The sequence below is a fragment of the Entelurus aequoreus genome, linkage group LG08 (assembly GCF_033978785.1).
Source record: "Entelurus aequoreus isolate RoL-2023_Sb linkage group LG08, RoL_Eaeq_v1.1, whole genome shotgun sequence".
Classification (NCBI taxonomy): domain Eukaryota; kingdom Metazoa; phylum Chordata; class Actinopteri; order Syngnathiformes; family Syngnathidae; genus Entelurus; species Entelurus aequoreus.
In genome coordinates this window covers 1,712,304-1,733,605 of record NC_084738.1, presented here as the reverse complement: position 1 = coordinate 1,733,605, position 21,302 = coordinate 1,712,304, and the positions used below count along the sequence as shown (strand labels likewise).

The window sequence follows — 21,302 nt, the reverse complement described above, 5'->3', positions numbered from 1 at the left end:
GACAGCTCAGCTAAGAATTACTGTAAAATCTATGGTGTTTTTTACTTTAGTATTGGTGGCAAATTATGCACAACAAATGAACAAATCACACTGTAAAAAAAAAAGTATTTTACAATAAAAACAACATTTTACAGTATAAAAATTATTTTATAGTATAAATAATATTTTACGGTGTACAAACAATTTTATAAAATGAACATGAACAAATTACATTGTAAAAAATATTTTTCGGTATAGAAAATTATTTAATGGTACAAAATAAATAAATAATTGATGGTACAAAAAACGTTTTTGCAGCACAAAAAATATTTTTATGATGAAAAAACTGACAGCTTAGTCACCAAAATTTAACAGTAAAATTTACAGTATTTTTTAACATTTTAATGTTGAATTTAGCAAATTTTAGCTCAGTCGCTAAAAATGACTGTAAAATCTATGGTGGTCAGTTGTGTTCAATGTAATGAAACAAAAAAAAAAAAGATATGAAATTACATGTATTATTATAAATATACTATTTAGTGATCGTATAAAAAAAAAAGGAGCATTTGGATATATACATGTTGTAACACACAAGCACTTTCTTTTTACGTTAATACATAAAAAGAAAAGCAAACTGTCATGAAAATGGATCAAATATAGTCATGTATGAGTCGAGTCCGGACTTTTATTTATATTTGTGGTTTCCCACAGACAGCACCCCCTCCGATGACCACCGGTGACCTCCTTTGTGACGCCACAACGCCCTCCAAAGAGTGAAAAGAGACAGCAGATGGAGAGAATGTGGGTTCTGTTACCAGACCACCAAGCCTGGGGGGCTTTACATCTGCTACCGCTTACCAGGAAATAAGAGAAAGTGGACGCTTCAGGTGAAATTAGTCGATAAATAGCATCTTAAAAAAGCATGTGAGCTGAAGTTAACTTGGATTCATAAAAAATATGGAGTAGTCTATTGAAACCCATCCATGCGATAAAATGTCTTTATGTTTTTTTAATTTTTCTTCTACAACGGTTAGAAGTAGCTGACCTGTGCTTTCATTTGCATGGCTTGTTAAAAGCAATTTAGTTGACTGATTAAAAAAATATATACACAATTTGTGTATTTATTGTTTATAAATAATAAAGTGTGTTCGAGAAACTAAACACAGCTGAATTTTTTTGTACAATGCAAATACCATTTATTTGTTGCTCAGCATAGTGCAAAGACTTTCTGCACAGTCAGTTGCTACAGAGCTCCAAACTTCATGTGACCTTCCAATTAGCCCACGTACAGTACGCAGAGAGCTTCATGGAATGGGTTTCCATGGCCGAGCAGCTGCATCTAAGCCATACATCACCAAGTCCAATGCAAAGCGTGTGATGCGGTGGTGTAAAGCATGTCGCCACTGGAGACGCCTTCTCTGGAGTGATGAATCACGCTTTTCCATCTGGCAATCTGATGGACCAGTCTGGGTTTGGAGGTTGCCAGGAGAACGCTACATTTCGGACTGCATTGTGCCGAGGGTGAAATTCGGTGGAGGAGGAATTATGGTGTGGGGTTGTATTTCAGGAGTTGAGCTTGGCCCCTTAATTTCAGTGAAAAGATCTTTGAATGCTCCAGGATACCAAAACATTTTGGACAATTCCATGCTCCCAACCTTGTGGGAACAGTTTGGAGCGGGCCCCTTCCTCTTCCAACATGACTGTGCACCAGGTTACAAAGCAAGGTCCATAAAGTCATGGATGACAGAGTCTGGTGTGGATGAACTTGACTGGCCTGCACAGAGTCCTGACCTGAACCCGATAGAACACCTTTGGGATGAATTAGAACAGAGACTGAGAGCCAGGCCTTCTCGACCAACATCAGTGTGTGACCTCACCAATGCGCTTTTGGAAGAATGGTGGAAAATTCCTATAAACACACTCCGCGACCTTGTGGACAGCCTTCCCAGGAGAGTTGAAACTGTAATAGCTGCAAAAGGTGGCCAGACATCATATTGAACCCTATGGGTTAGGAATGGAATGACACTTCAAGTTCATATGTGAGTCAAGGCAGGTGGCCAAATACTTTTCAGAGCATCTTTTTTGTCCGGACACACGTTTCCCCGGCGATTTCGCCATTTTTTTCTCCCTTGCACACTAATTGACTGAAAGAGCACGTGCACTTGACGTCACGTTATCGATGAGAAAATGCATTTTTAGACAATATGATTTGCCTGAGCGGCTAGGAGACCCCAAGAGTAACAAACGGTAGAAAATGGATTGATGAATGAGCGAGAAAGAACAGATTAAAAAAAAAAAGTTTTCTTATTTTTTACTTGGGACTTGCTGCGGGCCTTCACCTATAGTTGTAAAGTTTGATCAACTGTAGTTGGGAACATTTAGGGGAGTGACAAGCAGTGCACGTGTTTGTAAAGATTGCACACATTTTTGCAGCAAATTCCCTAAAAACACTCAAGTGCTCCCTTTGTATAGAGCAGGGGTGTCAAAGTCATTTTCACTGAGGGCCACATTGCAGTTATGGCCGCCCTCAGAGGGGCCGGCCGCTTGTAACATTAATAAAAGAAACATACATTAACCTCATGATATTGTCAAGATGATTACTTATGCATTTGATTAGTAAATGCATATTTTACCTACACTGTAAGAGAAAAAAAAATCTGTGGATTTTGCATTGAAAAAAGGCATAATTTTACCATAAAATTTACAGTAAGATGGTCACACTATTTTACTGTAAAATGCTGGTAATTGAGATGCCAGTTTTTTTGCATAAAAAATATGGTTGCTGTTTACACAGTGTAAAAATGGTACCAGTTTTTTTATTATGTATAAGATTCTGAAGGGGTTTTTAAAAATATATATATGTTTACAGTGTACACTTTGATGGATAATTTGCTTTGAAATCATGAGGCTAAGTACACTGCAAAAACTGAAATCTAAGTAAGATTAAATATCTCAAATAAGGGTGATATTTGCTAATTTTCTGTCTGATAAGATAATCAGATTTTATGTTAGTGTTTTACTTGTTTTAAGTGTTTTGGTCCTAAATGATCTCAGTAAGATATTACAGCTTGTTGCTGAGATTTTATGACCTATATTGAGTAAAACATGCTCGAAACTAGAATATCAACTGTTGCAAAGCTGTGTCATCAACACTCACACGTATAAAACTACTTTTTTAAAGTAATAATTTCTTACTTCAAGCATGAAAAAAAAAATCATGTCAAGATAATGGCACTAGCATTTACTTAATTTAAGAATATTTTTCAACGTATTGAGCAAAAAGGTCTATTTTTTTTCTACCAAGAAAAGTGCACTTATTAGTGAGAATATACTTATTTTAAGGAATTTTTGGGTCCATTGAGGTTAGCTCATTTTACTTGTTTTGGAAAGTCTTGACAAGCCAAATTTTCTTGTTCTACTGGCAGATAATTTTGCTTAGTTCAAATAAAATACACCTAATTTTTTTTTTCTTCTTGTTTTAGAACACTGACTTTTTGCAGTGTAGATATTTATGTATGTTTTTACCCCAAAAATGTTTTGAATGTGTAATATATATGTTGCCTTATTAGATAAAGTACCAATGATTGTCACACACACACTAGGTGTGGCGAATTTATTCTCTGCATTTGACCCATCACCCTTGATCATCCACTGGGAGGTGAGGGGAGCAGTGGGCAGCAGCGATGGCCACGCCCGGGAATAATTTTTTGGTGATTTAACCCCCAATTCCAACCCTTGATGCTGAGTGCCAAACAGGGAGGTAATGGGTCCCATTTTTATAGTCTTTGGTATGACTCGGCCAGGGTTTGAACTCACAACCTACCGATCTCAGGGCGGAGTCTCTAACCACAGTTTAAAAGATATATAACTGCATGCAGTACATGTCTTTTTTTTCCTGTTAAAATAGAAAAAGAAAGAACGATAAAGTACTTCATTGATGCAGATTATTTCCAAGCTTTCACAGGCCATTCAAAATGATGCGGCGGGCCAAATCCCCGGGCCTTGAGTTTGACACCTGTGGTATAGAGGAACTCGGGACTACTGTAAACACATCGGCATTGCCATTTTAACCTTGCCAGCCAACACTGGGATCCAAACTTGTGATTTACATAACTGAGGCGTTCCTCAAGGCACCCGTTAAAGTCCTCTCCTTTTAGGCCTTTTTTTCAAGATGTGATTTATGCCAGTGTTTTTCAACCACTGTGCCGCGGCACACTAGTGTGCCGTGAGATACAGTCTGGTGTGCCCTGGGAGATTATCTAATTTCACCTATTTGGGTTACAAATATTTTTTGCAAACCAGTAATTATAATCCGCAAATGTGCCGTTGTCGAGTGTCTGTACTGTCTGGAGATCGGCAGACTTACCACGTTATACTCTTCCATATCTGTAGGTGGCAGCCGGTAGCTAATTGCTTTGTAGATGTCGGAAACAGCGGGAGGAAGCGTGCAGGTAAAAAGGTATAAACAAAAGGTGAGTGTCCCTAAGAAAAGGCATTGAAGCTTAGGGAAGGCTATGCAGAACAAAACTAAAACTGAACTGCCTACAAAAGCAAACAAAAACAGAATGCTGGACAACAGCAAAGACTTACTGTGGAGCAAAGACGGCGTCCACAACGTACATCCGAAAATGACATGACAATCAACATTGTCCCCACAAAAAAGGATAAAAACTGAAATATTCTTGATTGCTAAAACAAAGCAGGTGTGGGGAATATCGCTCAAGGAAGACATGAAACTGCTACAGGAAAATACCAAAAAAAGAGAAAAAACACAAATAGGAGCGCAATACAAGAACTAAAACACTACACACAGGAACACAGCAAAAAACTCAAAATAAGTCACAGAGCGATGTGACAGGTGGTGACAGTACACCTACTTTGAGACAAGAGCTATATTGATGCATGCTTGGTTATGGTTTAAAGTCATATCCAACAACTGCGACAACATTTTATTGTCAATATCGGCTGCTGAGTTTAATTTTTTAATGATTTCTGCTGGTGTTGTGCCTCGGGATTTTTTCAATGACAAAAATGTGCCTTGGCTCAAAAAAGGTTGAAAAACACTGATTTATGCAACTAAAAGGTGTTGTAGCTTGTAAAAATAAAGACATACTGTGGTTCATTTTTATTTATAATCATTTTACATTGGAAAAGCAATTGTGTTATCCCCTCCTCAACTCTATTCACATATTGTAGCTCTTTATTTCTAAGTGATTTATGTTCCTACTCTTACAAAACCAACCAAAATAAAATAAAATAAATCAGACAATGTCCAACTCACACCCCATCAACGACAAATGTGCTAACATGGGAGCTAACTTTTTAGTGCAGTGGTGAAAACCTGTCCTCTCACACGCACGCAAACATACATTACACAATCAACGAGTCGCATGTAAATGTGGGGACATAACATGCTCCAAAAGTGTCTGGACTCCTCAGCGAGGACACATTTAAGCATTGTGAGCAGAAGGTGGAAGGCAAATTTGACAACAGTTCATAATTAAAAATAGTCTCTGAAATAAAATACAACAAAAAAAGAGTCCGGGGTAGGGGTGGGAGGATTCAAGTTTTAAAGTTCGAGACGCATGGAAGATTTCCGTGACAGCGTGCAAAAAAAACAAACTTTGAAGGTCGTGACTAAATAACACATAATCAAGTAGTAAACCCTTTACCCCAAATAAGTCATAAAAAATGCTGAAAAAGGTCCCATATTGTCCACTTCAGTTTGCCTTCAAATATCATCTGGGCTAAATAGGCTTTCACAATCAATGTTTTAAATAAATATAGCTCCACTGATAGAATTTCTTCAGAAAAATACCCCCGTGCTCCACACACACACACACACACACACACACACACACACACACACACACACACACACACACACACACACACACACACACACACACACACACACACACACACACACACACACACACACACACACACACACACACACACACACACACACACACACACACACACACACACACACACACACACACACACACACACACACACACACACACACACACACGCTCACAAGGAACTCCACATGTGCACACACAAGTTATTGAAAATGAAGGGATTTCTTAAATTGCTTACACCTGTGATGAATGTTAAGTTGTGTCGTGAAGTAGAAAACAAAAGGAGTACCAAATATTGCCAGCGAGTGGAGAATTTAGTAGGTAGTTTTTGTTTTTGGAAACTTTGTACCATCATAATAAAGATATCAAAGAAAATGCCACAATTTAGCAGCTACTTTACAATGAAACAGTGACAAATTAAACAACATTTTAACGGCAATATGGCCCCTTTAAGAAGACGTGTTCACTCATGAGCGCACACACACACGCGCACGCACGCACAATACTGTTAGTGTCATCCATTCTGATGGGGTGGTGGCGGCAACAGCAGACAAAAAAGGTTGTGTGAGGAGGGCGGCCGCGTGCCCCACTGGAAATACAGTGACATGGTCCCGTTGCAGCGCCCCCGAGGGGTTCGACCCGTTTAGCAGAGGAAGCCTCCTCAACGGAACCGGGTGAGGATGTCCGTGCGGTCCAAAAGAAGCTATATTCCGGTTGGTCGGCAAGACAAGTCGATACCTCTCGGAACGATTAGCAGCAGCAGGTTGAGCTCGAGAATGCCTCCCCGAGAAAAAAAACTAAACGTTCCTGTCGTCCACGTGAGAAGCAAGCCATGAAGAATTGACTGTTCTGGGAAGTGGCAGGTGTCCATCTTAGTGCACCCTCCGTTTCATTCTGCATCCCATTCGTCAGGCAAGCGCAATGTCGCTTGTGGTTGTCTCTTACGCACAACCCGCTTATCAAGACCCCATTTCCACCCACCGGGTCCCACCCCGCCACCGTCCCTTCCCTTCCGAGGCAACGATAAGATCACCGCTCGGGCTCCGACTCCAACGCCAGCGCCCGCTTGCGCTCTCGACACTGCTTCTTGTGGGCGGGCCAGTCCCTCTGCTGGCACTGGGAGCCGCAGTAGCGGGCCACTTGGCAGCGTCCGCAGATATTGAACTCGCGAAGCTGGGAAGACACCAGAGACGTGGGGTCAATTCCGAGGGAACGCACATTGAGACGCGGCCGATCGACTGAAAGACTCACCCGCCTCTCGATGAGCGAACACGGCGGGTAGTGACACTCGTAGTACGTGCACGAGCACTCCTCCTCCTCCACTAGCTCGCCGTTGGCGTTGTAGTAGCGTGTGCGGCTCAGCTCCAGGTACTGCTCCTCCACCGGGTCGGCCGGAACCTGCTGGATGGCCAGCCAGTACAGTGACTGCTCCCTGGTTGAGTAAGGGATGATAATGATATTTATTTATTTGAATTAGGATAATGCATATTCATCAACATAGAGCAACAATGTAAACATGCCGGAGTCAGCACAATAACTCATTTTCATCCGTTGTCGTAAGGCAGGTTAATACAGTAATCATTCAGCAGGTCATGATTAGGGATGTCCGGATAAATGCTTTAAAATGTAATATCGGAAATTATCGGTATCGGTTTCAAAAAGTAAAATGTATGACTTTTTAAAACGCCGCTGTGTACACGGACGTAGGGAGAAGTACAGAGCGCCAATAAAACTTAAAAGGCACTGCCTTTGCGTGCCGGCCCAGTCGCATAATATCTACAAGCATACTTGGTCAACAGCCATACAGGTCACACTGAGGGTGGACGTATAAACAACTTTAACACTGTTACAAATATGCGCCACACTGTGAACCCACACCAAACAAGAATGACAAACACATTTTGGGAGAACATCCGCACCGTAACACAACAAACACAACAGGATACCCAGAACCCCTTGCAGCACTAACTCTTCCGGGACGCTACAATATACACTCCCGCAACACCATACACCTCAAACCCCCCCTCCACCCCTCCCCCAACCTCCTCATGCTCTCTCAGGGAGAGCATGTCCCAAATTCCAAGCTGCTGATTTGAGGCATGTTAAAAAAAATAATGCACTTTGTGACTTTATTAATAAATATGGCAGTGCCATGTTGGCATTTTATTCCATAACTTGAGTCGATTTATTTTGGAAAACCTTGTTACATTGTTTAATGAATCACAACAAAATTAGGCAGAATAATGTGTTAATTCCACAACCGTATATATGGGTATCGGTTTATATCGGAATCGGTAATTAAGAGTTGGACAATATCGGAATATCGGCAAAAAAGCCATTATCGGACATCTCTAATTACAAGCATACCATAAGCACAGATCATGGACAAAAAAATAAAACGAACAAAAAAAAGTGAATAATCAAATTGTGCGTGCATGTCTGATTAGTTTTCAACCACTGTTGCGGTGCAGTTTTAAATGTTAAATAGGTGTCACATGAACATATCTAAGGCTGAAACGACGCGTCGACATAGTCGACGTCATCGGTTACGTAAATACGTCGACGCCGTTTTTGTGCGTCGACGCGTCGCATAATGACGTCACACTACCGTCATGGCGAAGCGCAAAGCAGACGATCAAAGAAGACGATGCGAGCGGTGCGAGCGAGGGGGGGAAAGCATGCCAATAGTGTGGGAGTATTTCAATAAACGGCCTAATAATGTTGTTGTATGCACACTGTGTCGAGCGGAAATGGCCTATCATAGCAGCACAACGGCTATAAACGAACATTTGAAAAGAAAACCATCAACTAGTCAATCGTCCGCGCGAGCATACGTTGTCATCATTACACAAAAACATGAATGTGTCATTTGTATCTGCTAGGGGTGTAACGGTACGTGTTTTGTATTGAACCGTTTCGGTGCGGGGCTTTCGGTTCGGTACGGCGGTGTACCGAACGAGTTTCTAAGCTAAAGTCTTAACAAGCTGCTTTGCTCCGTCTGCCTCTGTCTCAGCACGCAGCATTGTCCCACCCACACAACCATCTGATTGGTACACACGCAGCATTGTCCCACCCACACAACCATCTGATTGGTACACACGCAGCATTATCAGCCAATCAGCAGTGCGTATTCAGAGCGCATGTAGTCATCGCTTCAGCGTGGAGCAGATAGGTGTTTAGCAGGTGAGCATCAGGCAGCAGACTCTCCCCAAATGATAATAAACACCTCCCAGTCAACTACTAGTAACATCACTATGAGCCCGTTGACCTTCTAGAAACTTAAACTGCAGCTCAGCTCGCTCGCAATCCTGGCTTGAGGTGAAGGCTAATTAGCTCTCAGTTCCAGCCACATCGACCCCTTCTGAGCGCCTATTTTCAGCTGCTGGGAATATTGTAAACAAGAAAAGAACCAAAGCATGTAGACATGCTAACCTTTCTTCATTACAACTGTTAGACACTCACTGGAATGAGTAGAATTGGTTATTGTGTACTGTGTTGGACTGGATGTTTATTTTGCACATTTTAAAAGCAATACTTAATGTTTACAGTGCTCCAGAATATTTAGATTGGCACTTTTTTGTATTGGATGTTTATCTTTATTTTTGCACATTTTAGCAAATAAGCAATACTTTCACTTTTGTTGAAATGTTTACACTGTTGTTACAGAATATTTCGTTTTGCACTTTTTTGTATTGGATGTTTATCTTTATTTTTGTACATTTTAAAGCAAAAAAAGCAATACTTTTACTTTTGAAATGCTTATACTATTGCAGAATATTAAGATTTGCACTGGATGTTGACTTTTATATTTGCACATTAAAAAGCAAATAAGCTACTTTTAATTTTGTTAAATGTTAAAAGTTTTAAATGTTTACATTGTTACAGAATATTTAGTCATGTTGTTGTCAATGTTGACTGAGTGGCCATACTTCTTTTTTTTTGTAAATAAAAGCCATGCCTTTTGAAAAAACGGGCCTACATTTATTTTTTCATCTTCATTTTGAATAAAAAAATAATCGGCAAAAGGAAAAAATAATCTATAGATTAATCGAAAAAAATAATCTATAGATTAACCGATTAATCGAAAAAATAATCTATAGATTAATCGATAGAAAAATAATCGTTAGCTGCAGCCTTAAACATATCTGACAAAAAATATGTGCAAAAAAACCCAAAATGTTTTGAAAGAGAAATAATTTTCTGTGCGTGCTTTTGGATGGGGGAGGGTTAGGCCCACATCAGCACCCGCTGCTCGTTAAGACGAGCGCTACGTGCTTTCATGCAACAGTCTCCAAAAGTGTCCAATGAGACCAGAAAAAGTTGCTAGTTACTTTTTTTTTAAAAACAGAATCTAGAGGGGTCTGAATACTCGCTAGGTCGGCAACACTGATCCCTCATGCTATATCTTCTTATTCTCTAGCAGACCCAAGGGCCTGATTCACTAAAGGTTTGCGTGAACTAAAACACGTGCAAACATGATCGCACACGCAAAGCTGTTCTACTAAACATGTGCAAAGTGGACTGCGTCTGTTGAGTAAGCAGAATAAGGCGTGCAATCCATTTTTTGTCTGTCTTTATTTATATGCAAAATATATGCTTGTCAGCAAAACAGCCACAATACTGGGAGAATAAGATTCAAATATAAGTATTTAGCACACGCAATGTGATTTATTAACACTCAACGTTTTGAGAGCACTATTTTGCGTTTTATTTAGCACGTTTTAAAGGGACGTGCAAACTGAAAGTTCCACACACGGCTGCAAAGACAGATGATGGACAGACAAGAATCCTCTGTCCTACGTGCGTGCGTGTGTCAACCTTTTGGATGGTCAGAAAAGATATATATACATATCGTATATTCAGCAATTTCCTTTTATAATTTTATAGCTGATATAGATTACTTATGGAGCTGATTAAAATGAATTCAATTGATGCGTTTTGGTGTCAGCTGACTTTTTAATGTCGTTCAATTTTTTAAACTAGGAAATATATTACCGGTACTATAATATATCTCCAACATGAAAAGACGTCTTTCATTATGCATTTTATTGCGTTTCAGTTTATTAAAGATGCACGAATGCGCTGGTGATGCAATCCACAGCCTTGCGCAGGGTTATATGTCAGTGTGCATTGTTTCTGTTTTCTAGATTACAATTCAGAAAAAGTGTTACAAATTCTAGCTATGTGCTGCTGGTTCAACACATGGCACACAGGTAGGAGCAGGACAACATGGATGTGCAGAAAATAAACGTCTCCGTGGTTAAAGCCCCCGTATGCACCCAAGATCCTCATTTAAATAAGGTGGTCTGCTCCACTTTTTAATTGCACATGCAGTGTTAGTAGAAATAATATAAGTCAGTAAAGTACATTCTCTTTTCTTACTTAATGTATTCATTCTTTCAATTTTGACAGAAAAATACATCTACTGCATGAAATACCATACATTTTAAACTTTATTAACATTGTTAATGTTTAAAAAAACACTATATTTTACAGTTAACTTCTGGTGACTGAGTTGCCATTTTAACTGTAAAATCTAAAGGTTTTTTTCCACTGTATGTAAAAAACATATATATTCAAACGCATAGGCAAATTCATATATTATTTGTGGATACAAACGGCCCTCTGAGGGCAGCCATAACTGCAATGTGGCCCTCAATCAAAAACAAGTTTGACACCAATGTCCTAACACAAACAAAAACTGCTGACATACTAATGGTCGATGAAATGTGAAGGGTGTGGCCACTGTAAAAACATGCACCCGAGATGATTTGTTCTCCCAAAACCTGCATCCAATTTTCTCCAATTCAAAGTGTCCTTTTTGCTTTTTCTTTGGCTTAAAAAAAGCAGCAGCAGCCTCAAAAAGGAATGATAGGAAATAAAATTCAGCAGAATGTACATTCAAAGCAGTGTGTCTACAAGGTCTATGATCTTGGCATCAAAGTAAAAGTGAAGCTTTAATAATTACAGTAAATCAGGGCTGAATGGTACGACCCAAAATTCGTATCACGGTATAAATGAAATCCCTTGACGGTAAGGGTATATATTCCAGTATATATGTTGCGTGTACAACTTATAATGGAAGTGTTTCTGAATGAGGTTTATAGTCCCTTAGCATATATAAATTGATTTAAAAAACAACAAAAACCAGCAAATATGTACTTTTTTTGAGAGCACTATATCCTCTGAAATCATGCCTTACAATAGCCACAAACTGGATGATAAAGTTTTCAATCAGGATACAATTAAAACATTTGTTAAAAGGCTTATTGAATAAGGAATGCAAATGCTGCATGTGTTCAGGGATGGATGACTGATTTAAGCATTTTAGAAAAAGAGAACATTTGCATACTTTCGATGCATTAAAAATAGGTCAATTTAACTAACATCTTGAACAGATTGTATTTTACACCCTCTCACTTGTTTAAAATAAGTATAGTAGATTAACGAGTTATGTATAAAGTGTCAGGCAGCTTAAAGAACGTATTCATTTACTGTGGGAATGTTAGAAAACAAGAGTTGTGGTCTGTTGTGATAATAGCCTTGGTTGTCCATCGTAGGTCACGTGAGGTGCCTGCGTCACCACAGCTGCTATTGTAAGCAAAGTTAGCTTGTGTGTTGAAGTGGCGACGACTGAAATTAAGGATTCTTGTATGAAACAAGCTCATTTTTCTCATTAACATGACATGGTGTCAGAGTTAAGGACGACGCGCCTAAGGTGACCAAAAAATGAAACCAGAGCAGTTTCATTTTGCCGTATTAAAGCAGCGCTTTTCTCGCTTTTGGACGGGACCTTACAAGGCCTTTTGTATGCAGTTTTTAAAGCCACAACCGATGAAAAGAAACAAAGACAGACGTAGGGTAGCAATGTATCAATGACGGCAAAGTTGTTGAGTTCATTTTCATTTACCGTTCGATGTACTATCTGCCCAGTCCTGGGATTGTATAAAATAATTTTTATGACATTTTTCTGCTCAACATCACACTTTTAAAACCTGAACCACGTCCAAATCACAGCTGTAGCACCGTTTTTTTGACAAGCTGTTCCTTCTCAGTCGTGCTTGCAGGCAATTCATCTCTACTGTGGGGCCAAATTTCTACCGTTTCTACCGTCATATCGTGTATACCGTGCAGCCCTACTATAGATATAAAGTGTAGTACTGTTTTAATATTATAATAAAATGTGTAATCAACAGGGGTCTTGCCTTTGTTTGCTTGAAATCTCCTCCGGCTTGGGGCTCCAACCGAGAGGCACCAGTCGTAGGTTGTCTAGCCGGTTGTCAACCGTCACAGCGTTGATGTGGATCACTTGAAAACTTGGAGCAATCCCTCCTCTGTGTTTCTCCCTGAAGAAACCCAAACAAGTTTTAACTAAAACAAATGCTAAACCACAGATCTCAATCAGACGCATCGTCATAGATGGGGGATGTTGATGACGAACAGGAAGAGAACAGGGGAACTCGAGGAACTACACAGTACCAGGGTTTGGTGAGTGGTCATTGAATTTTCGTTTCATGAATGGAAATAGAAAAACAACTAGTTTATTTGCATTTCATTTTAAAAAATTAAAAAATAAAATCATTTTTACTTGTATTTGTTTGGTGTCAAAGAGCAATACAATCTAAAAAAAAAAAAAAAACGGTTTTATGTTCATTTTATATTTCATATGACAAGACAAATTAAAATCCCCGGTAAACAGAAACGGAATAACCGACCAAAACAGATATTTTTTCATATTTTGACCCCGGATGGTTTTATTTTCAAAGTAAAAGCAGTGATATTATGGTACCTGTGTGACTGGCTAAAATGTATTTGGAGCCCAACACAGAAATTATTTCAGACATGGTACAAGGACGGATAAGCGGAAGAAGATGGATGGATGGATGGCACAAGGACGGACTTCTAAAGAAATCTCTACACACATATTACAAGAAGTGGAGGCGAAAAAGCATTTGATCACACACACACGCGATTCAACTCTAATAGTACAGTATTTTTCTTACAGGCCAGTCCGTGGTCCTGTCTTTAAATTGCTACTTCGGGTTTTGGTAAAGGAATATGAAATGTACCTGAAAAAAATACAAACACTTAATGAATATCCTACTAATGGCTTGTAAAAAGACCATTACCGGGAAATGGATATTACAGGAGTTCAACTTTGAAGCTATGGATGGAAATCACAATGGAGAAGATACAACTTGTATTAATTATAAATTGGAGAAATGTACGTCATACTGGGAAAACTGGGTCAATTATGTCACGCCCCATAAGCCTAATTTTATTTTCTCGAATTAGTGATTGTACTGTTTAAAAAAAGATTACTCCCGATATGTCTATATATTTTTTTCTATTTATTTACTATTGGCTCTTTTATTTTTTAGTATTAAATATGGGTTGTACTTGTATAGTGCTTTTCTACCTTCAAGGTACTCAAAGCGCTTTGACACTATGTCCACACACACATTCACACACTGATGACGGGAGCTGCCATGCAAGGCCCTAACCACGACCCATCAGGAGCAAGGGTGAAGTGTCTTGGTCAAGGACACAACGGACCTGACAAGGTTGGTAGTAGGTGGGGATTGAACCAGGAGCCCTCAGGTTGCTGGCACGGCCACTCTCCCAACCGCGCCAGGCCGTCCCCTTAATTTAACTAAAATCGATTGATTGTTGCCGCCATATTACATAATATTGTTCTTGTGGTACTCATTGGGCTAAATCTGGAACCTCGGGTGGTAAATTTCATCTCATGATAACTCGATTTTATCGACAAATTCAACTTTTTGGAGGCAAAAGACTAAAAAAAAAAATGTATGTATGTGTTTCGGCATACTTTTTGCCCTCGGGAGCTTCCGTAGCTCCCGGCCTTCTCTGTTATTTCCTTAACGGATTTTCACACACATAAGAAAACATGGCTAATACTAACACAAACAAGATGTTTGTTCCAAAGAAAAGAAAAGTGTTGTCAGTGGTTTGGATTTACTGCAACAGACGTGGCGCAAGTGACTGCACGCTGCAAAGTTTGTTTAAACTTTGCAGTGTGCAGTCACTTGCTCCCCGTCTGGTATTGTCTAATATCTGCATTACCTTCTTTTTTTTTTAATGTATTTATATGTTAATATTATTATTTTGTTTAGTTTTTTTGCGGTTTCTCTCTTTTTGGGGGGGCGGGGCTGAGTGGCATCTTGGGATATAAACGGAGGAAATGTTTTGGCATTTGGGGCAGACAATAGATGTGTGATTTATGCAAATATGATGTAACGGACAGGAATGTCTGATGTCAATAAAAACTAAATAAAATAAAAAAAGGAATATGAAAAAACATCTGTTTTGATCGGTTTACGTTTATACATGTGTAGAGCAGTGACTTTTTTTGATCAAGTACCACCTCAAAAAACACGTGGCTCTCCAAGTACCACCACAATGACCAACATTAAAATACAGTAGCATAGTAGTGTTAATTAAAAACCAAGCAAAGGTTTTATTTAACAACTATATGCACCAGGGGATAGGTTGATTGGCAACGCTAAATTGGCCCTAGTGTGTGAATGTGAGTGTGAATGTTGTCTGTCTATCTGTGTTGGCTCTGCGATGAAGTGGCGACTTGTCCAGGGTGTACCCGGCCTTCCGCCCGAATGCAGCTGAGATAGGCTCCAGCACCCCCGAAGGGAATATGCAGTAGAAAATGGATGGATGGATCTAACATTTGTAGCCACTGTAACATTACACACAATTTGAAGAGTAACACTGTTTGAATAGAGGAAAATAATACTGTACTTAAAATGAGGAACTACATACATTACATATATATATTTTGTTATTGCTATTTACCATGAATTGATTAACGTGGAGCCCGACTTAAACAAGTTGAAAAAATTATTCGGGTGTTACCATTTAGTGGTCAATTGTATGGAATATGTACTGTACTGTGCAATCTACTAATAAAAGTTCCAATCAATCAATGCTCTCTGACACCAACAATTCCATGACCAAAAGTTAAGTTAAGTTAAAGTATCAATGATTGTCACACACACACACTAGGTGTGGTGAAATTTGTCCTCTGCATTTGACCCATCCCCATGTTCACCCCCTGGGAGGTGAGGGGAGCAGTGGGCAGCAGCGGTGCCGCGCCCGGGAATCATTTTTGGTGATTTAATCCCCAATTCCAACCCTCGATGCTGAGTGCCAAGCAGGGAGGTATTTAAGGCTGCAGCTAACGATTATTTTTCTATCGATTAATCTATAGATTATTTTTTCGATTAATCGGTTAATCTATAGATTATTTTTTCGATTCATCTATAGATTATTTTTCCTTTTACCGATTATTTTTTTTATTCAAAATGAAGATGAAAAAATAAATGTAGGCCAGTTTTTTCAAAAGGCATTGCTTTTATTTACAAAAAAAAAAAAGTATGGCCACTCAGTCAACATTGACAACAACATGACAAAATATTCTGTAACAATGTAAACATTTAAAACTTTTAACATTTAACAAAATTAAAAGTATCTTATTTGCTTTTTAATGTGCAAATATAAAAGTAAACATCCAGTGCAAATCGTAATATTCTGCAATAGTATAAGCATTTCAAAAGTAAAAGTATTGCTTATTTTGCTTTAAAATGTGCAAAAATAAAGATAAACATCCAATACAAAAAAGTGCCAATCTAAATATTCTGGAGCACTGTAAACATTAAGTATTGCTTTTAAAATGTGCAAAATAAACATCCAGTCCAACACAGTACACAATAACCAATTCTACTCATTCCAGTGAGTGACTAACAGTTGTAATGAAGAAAGGTTAGCATGTCTACATGCTCTGGTTCTTTTCTTGTTTACAATATTCCCAGCAGCTGAAAATAAGCGCTCAGAAGGGGTCGATGTGGCTGGAACTGAGAGCTAATTACCGGTAGCCTTCACCTCAAGCCAGGACTGCGAGTGAGCTGAGCTCCAGTTTATATTCCTAGAAGGTCAACGGGCTCATAGTAGGGATGTGCGTATCGATCCTGTGGTATCGATATATCGATACTCACACGCTACTCATTTGGCATCACTTTTCTGAAAAAAGTATCGATATAAACCAAAAAACGGCGTCTGGGGGGTGCAAGCATCACTTTCAGATGTTTTTGATGACTTACTTAACTTACTATGTGCTGGGACACCCCTGTACCTGGCAGAGTATAGAGCTGGCCCAGTCACGTGACAGGAGACAGCGAATGAGCGTCGTCAACGTGCAACACACACACAGCCAGCCGACAGCGATGCAGCCAGGCATATCCAGTGTTGTCCAATTGTTGACTTAAAACAGGCATTGTTTTTTTGTTTTTTTAGTAATGTTTACTGAATATTTTTGTTTAAATGATTATCCTAAATTCAAATAATTTCCACACAGGAGAATTTACTGTTAGTTGAAAATTGCTTGAGTATTTAAAACAAGATAAGAAAGGGATAACATTTGGAGATTCTTCATCTTTGCATTAGTTTTATTTTTTTCCAAGAAAATCTTGAAATATATGATTGAATGTGATTTTGGTTTTAATCTGTAACATCATTTCTTACATTTCGAAAACATTAACCTATTTCATATTTCATTAATTGCTAATTATATCACAAACTTTAAAAAATAACTGCAGCTTCTTGCGATTCGGATTTGACAGTTAATTGGAAAGCCCTAATATCTAATTATTATTATATATAATTATTATTATATATAATATTTAATTTATTTTTCATATTTGTTATTTATTTTAATTTTACTTTTATTATATATTGACCATAATAAATGTGGTATAAATGGTCTGTATTTGTCTTGTGATTTGTCTTAAATAATAACAATAGTAATAATATTTTTGACTGACAAAAATTGCCAATAAGAAATTAATGGTATCGGTATCGATGAAAAGGCAAGATAAAGTATCGGTATCGTATCGAATCCTAAAAGTGTGGTATCGCCCATCCCTAGCTCATAGTGATGTTACTAGTAGTTGACTGGGAGGTGTTTATTATCATTTGGGGAGAGTCCACTGCGTGATGCTCACCTGCTAAACACCTATCTGCTCCACGCTGAAGCGCTGACTACATGCGCTCTGAATACACACTGCTGATTGGCTGGTAACGTTTTGAATACGCACTGCTGATTGGCTGATAACGCTTTGTATAACGCTTTGTGTGTACCAATCAGATGGTTGTGTGGGTGGGACAATGCTGCGTGCTGAGACAGAGGCAGCCGCAGAAGGAGCGAAGCAGCTTGTTAAGACTTTAGCAGCTAAAGTTAGCTTTAGCTTAGAAACTCGTTCGGTACACCCCCGTACCGAACCAAAAGCCCCGTACCGAAACGGTTCAATACAAAACACGTACCGTTACACCCCTAGCAGATACAAATGACACATTCATGTTTTTGTGTAATGATGACAACGTATACTCGCGCGGACGATTGACTAGTTGATGGTTTTCTTTTCAAATGCTCGTTCATAGCCGTTGTGCTGCCTATGCTATGATAGGCCATTTACGCTCGACACAGCGTGCATACAACAACATTATTAGGCCGTGTATTGAAATACTCCCACACTTTTGACCACTTTTGGCGTGATTTTTTCCCCCTCGCTCGCACAGTCTGCTTTGCGCTCCGCCATGACGGTAGTGTGACGTAAATATGCGACGCGTCGACGCACAAAAACGGCGTCGACGTATTTACGTAACCGATGACGTCGACTACGTCGACGCGTCGTTTCAGCCTTAGAGGTATTGGGTCCCATTTTTATAGTCTTTGGTATGACTCGGCCGGGGTTTGAACTCACGACCTACCGATCTCAGGGCAGACACTCTAACCACTATGCCACTGAGTAGGTGGTAAAATATACACTGACCGGGCTTGCAACAAGAGGCAAATCCACACCTGAGAAAAAACTACCGACTCACCAGAGCAGCTCATGCAGCGGTCTCCCCGCCCAGCGGCCTTTGCCAATATCAAAAGCGTAGGCAAAGATCTTGGCACCGTTGCCGTCAGCATCGACTTCCATGCGTGCCTGGGAGCACACCCAAAAAAAAAAAACTTAGCACAGTGTTAAAAAAACAAATAGTCATTATTTACCTCAAAGGCATAGTTCTCCACCAGTGGGATGTCCTGCTCATCGATCAGCGTGTACTTTGTCTGAGAGAAAAGACCCAGTTGACACTTCATTAGTAGGGATGATGTTTGATAAGAAATGATGGAGTTTGAGCCTATTATCAAATCCTCTTATCGAACCGATTCCTTATCGAGTCCAGATAGGTAATTGTATATGGAAAAAAACACAATATTTGGTTTAACAAAAGCTCACTTTTATTATAAGAAAAAAATAGAATATAATAAATTAATAAATATTGACTGTTACCCCCCTAAAAACTAAAAAAATTTAATTAAATAAATAAATATTGACTGTTGTTACCCAAAGTATATTAAGTGGGATTTTTCAGAAAAACTAATATATACAGTAACACAAATACAACTTGTCTCTGTGATCACTATAGGTGTATAAATGTGTTAAATAAAATCAGTCCCTTGGGCACAAAACTGAAAATAATACAGCTCTCCAAAAAGTGCAGTTCTGCTGCTATTTGACATAACTGTTTGTTATGATGCTTTGACATTTTTGCACTCTTTATTGAAAGAAAATTCTATGAGGAGAAAAGTTGTTTGCAAATGTGGTTACAATGCTAAAAAATGAAAAGTTAAAACTAAAAAAAAGAAATACACTTTATCGAGTTAACATTATTTCTTTATAGGGGGAAAGATGTGATGTTGTGAGCTAGGGAATATAACTACACTACCCAACATGCAACGGGAGTGACGAGCATGCGCGGTAGCCCTGAAAAGTGTTGTTACATGTCACCACCCGGCAGCTAAGAATGAGGTTATGAGCACGCTGTGAAAGTAAACGTCAAGAACTCAGCCAACACGCCTCGTCTGCATTATTTATAATTAGACAGACAACACATTTTGTTTTGTTTACAAGGAAAGAAAAACAAAATTTAAAAAAGGGAGATGTGTTGTATATGTGCTGCGGTTGCTTTAAGAACGTTGCGACAGCTGCCATAAAGGATGTGCGTTGCTAGCATGGTTGCGATGTTTCTGGTTGGTCGTAAAAGTGTTCGTCATGTGTTTGTACCCTGCTCAAACCTCTCAGTAAAGTTATTCATTGGATTATACCTTTTGTTTTGAACTTTATTACACCTTGGAGCGCTTTTTCCGGTCCATTGTTTTTCAGCTTTCGCTATCTGCGCCTAATGACTGAGCTACGTGACGTCATTTCTTGTGATGTCTCACGGAGCATTTCTGGTCGGGACGGGATTCGTTCCCAGGGATTCGAATAAAGAACCAACTTTTTTTCTTCACTATGGGTGAGTGCCGACATCCGGGCAACTGAGCTACATAAGGGTTATTCGAGCCATAGCAACCAGACTGGCGTTGAAAACAAACCGTTGCCATTACTCTTTAACCTGTCGACCTACGCTGGTTAAACCCGTCATTTTGCCTCCAAAATGCCGAAAAACGGTGTTGTTTTTGGTTGTGCTAACCACAACTGGAAACAGGGAAAACAAAGGTTGTATTTTGTTCTGCCAAAGCGTGATAAAAGCCCACAGAGACGAGACAAATGGCTCGCTGGGAAAACGAGGACGGTTCTCACTGGAGTCCCCCAAAGTCCCGGGTCGTGTGTTCGGATCACTTCGTTTCTGGTAAATATAAGGAACAAAAATCCACCTTCTTAACCACAACTTGGCTATACGTCCGTGCTAATGTTGTACTTGTTGAATTTGTACCTTATAACGTTCGACAGCTGAAATTGTTGGACAAAAATAACATGCGGTATATACTATATAGTCTATAGCCTAGCTAGCTATTTTCGAAAACCGGACAACGAGAGGATACCAAAGGCAGCGTTAAGATGGACACCACCGGGAAAACGTAAGCCAGGGCGGCCAAAGAACACCTGGCGAAGAACAGTTGAAGGGGAGCTGAAAGAGATGAAGCTTACATGGGGCGAGGCACAGAGACGAGCACAGCAGCGAGATGATTGGCGTCGAGTCGTCGAAGCCTTATTTCCCATCCGGGAAGAAGAGGATTAAGTTAAGTAAGTAATATACTATATAGTCTATAGCCTAGCTAGCTATTTTCGAAAACCGGTTTCGTTTAAATTTGCACTTAACAGTTGGGTTTTTAAAAACCAATAAACCCTATAATTTTCATGTTGCCATTCAATACATGTAGCCCTCAAATCTCTCAATATTTTATACACTAACCCTTGATCTTGTTGTTGATAACTTCCGCGTCTCTTTCTTAGTAGCGCGCAGGCTAAGCTAACTAGCCCGCTAAGCTAAGCCTGAGAAGCTTTAAAGTTCAGAGACGAGTCTGACGCAAATACATTTTCGTTTTTTCACGAGATATGCGAATAAGTAAAAATGCGTAAATGAAGGATTTAA

The 21,302-nt window shown here is 39.3% G+C and overlaps 1 protein-coding gene across 1 annotated transcript in view; it reads right to left on the bottom strand.

Moving 5' to 3' along the window:
* Positions 1-5,092: 5,092 nt before the first annotated feature.
* Positions 5,093-21,302, bottom strand: part of zmynd19 (zinc finger, MYND-type containing 19) — a 17,460-nt gene continuing 1,250 nt past the window's right edge. The window contains exons 2-6 of the mRNA XM_062054788.1: positions 18,934-18,993; positions 18,762-18,868; positions 13,052-13,192; positions 7,098-7,278; positions 5,093-7,019 (exon numbers count right to left, since the gene is read on the bottom strand). Of these exons, the coding sequence (XP_061910772.1) occupies positions 6,876-7,019; positions 7,098-7,278; positions 13,052-13,192; positions 18,762-18,868; positions 18,934-18,993 (633 nt within the window). The 3' untranslated portion in view covers positions 5,093-6,875. The remainder of the gene's footprint in view (positions 7,020-7,097; positions 7,279-13,051; positions 13,193-18,761; positions 18,869-18,933; positions 18,994-21,302) is intronic.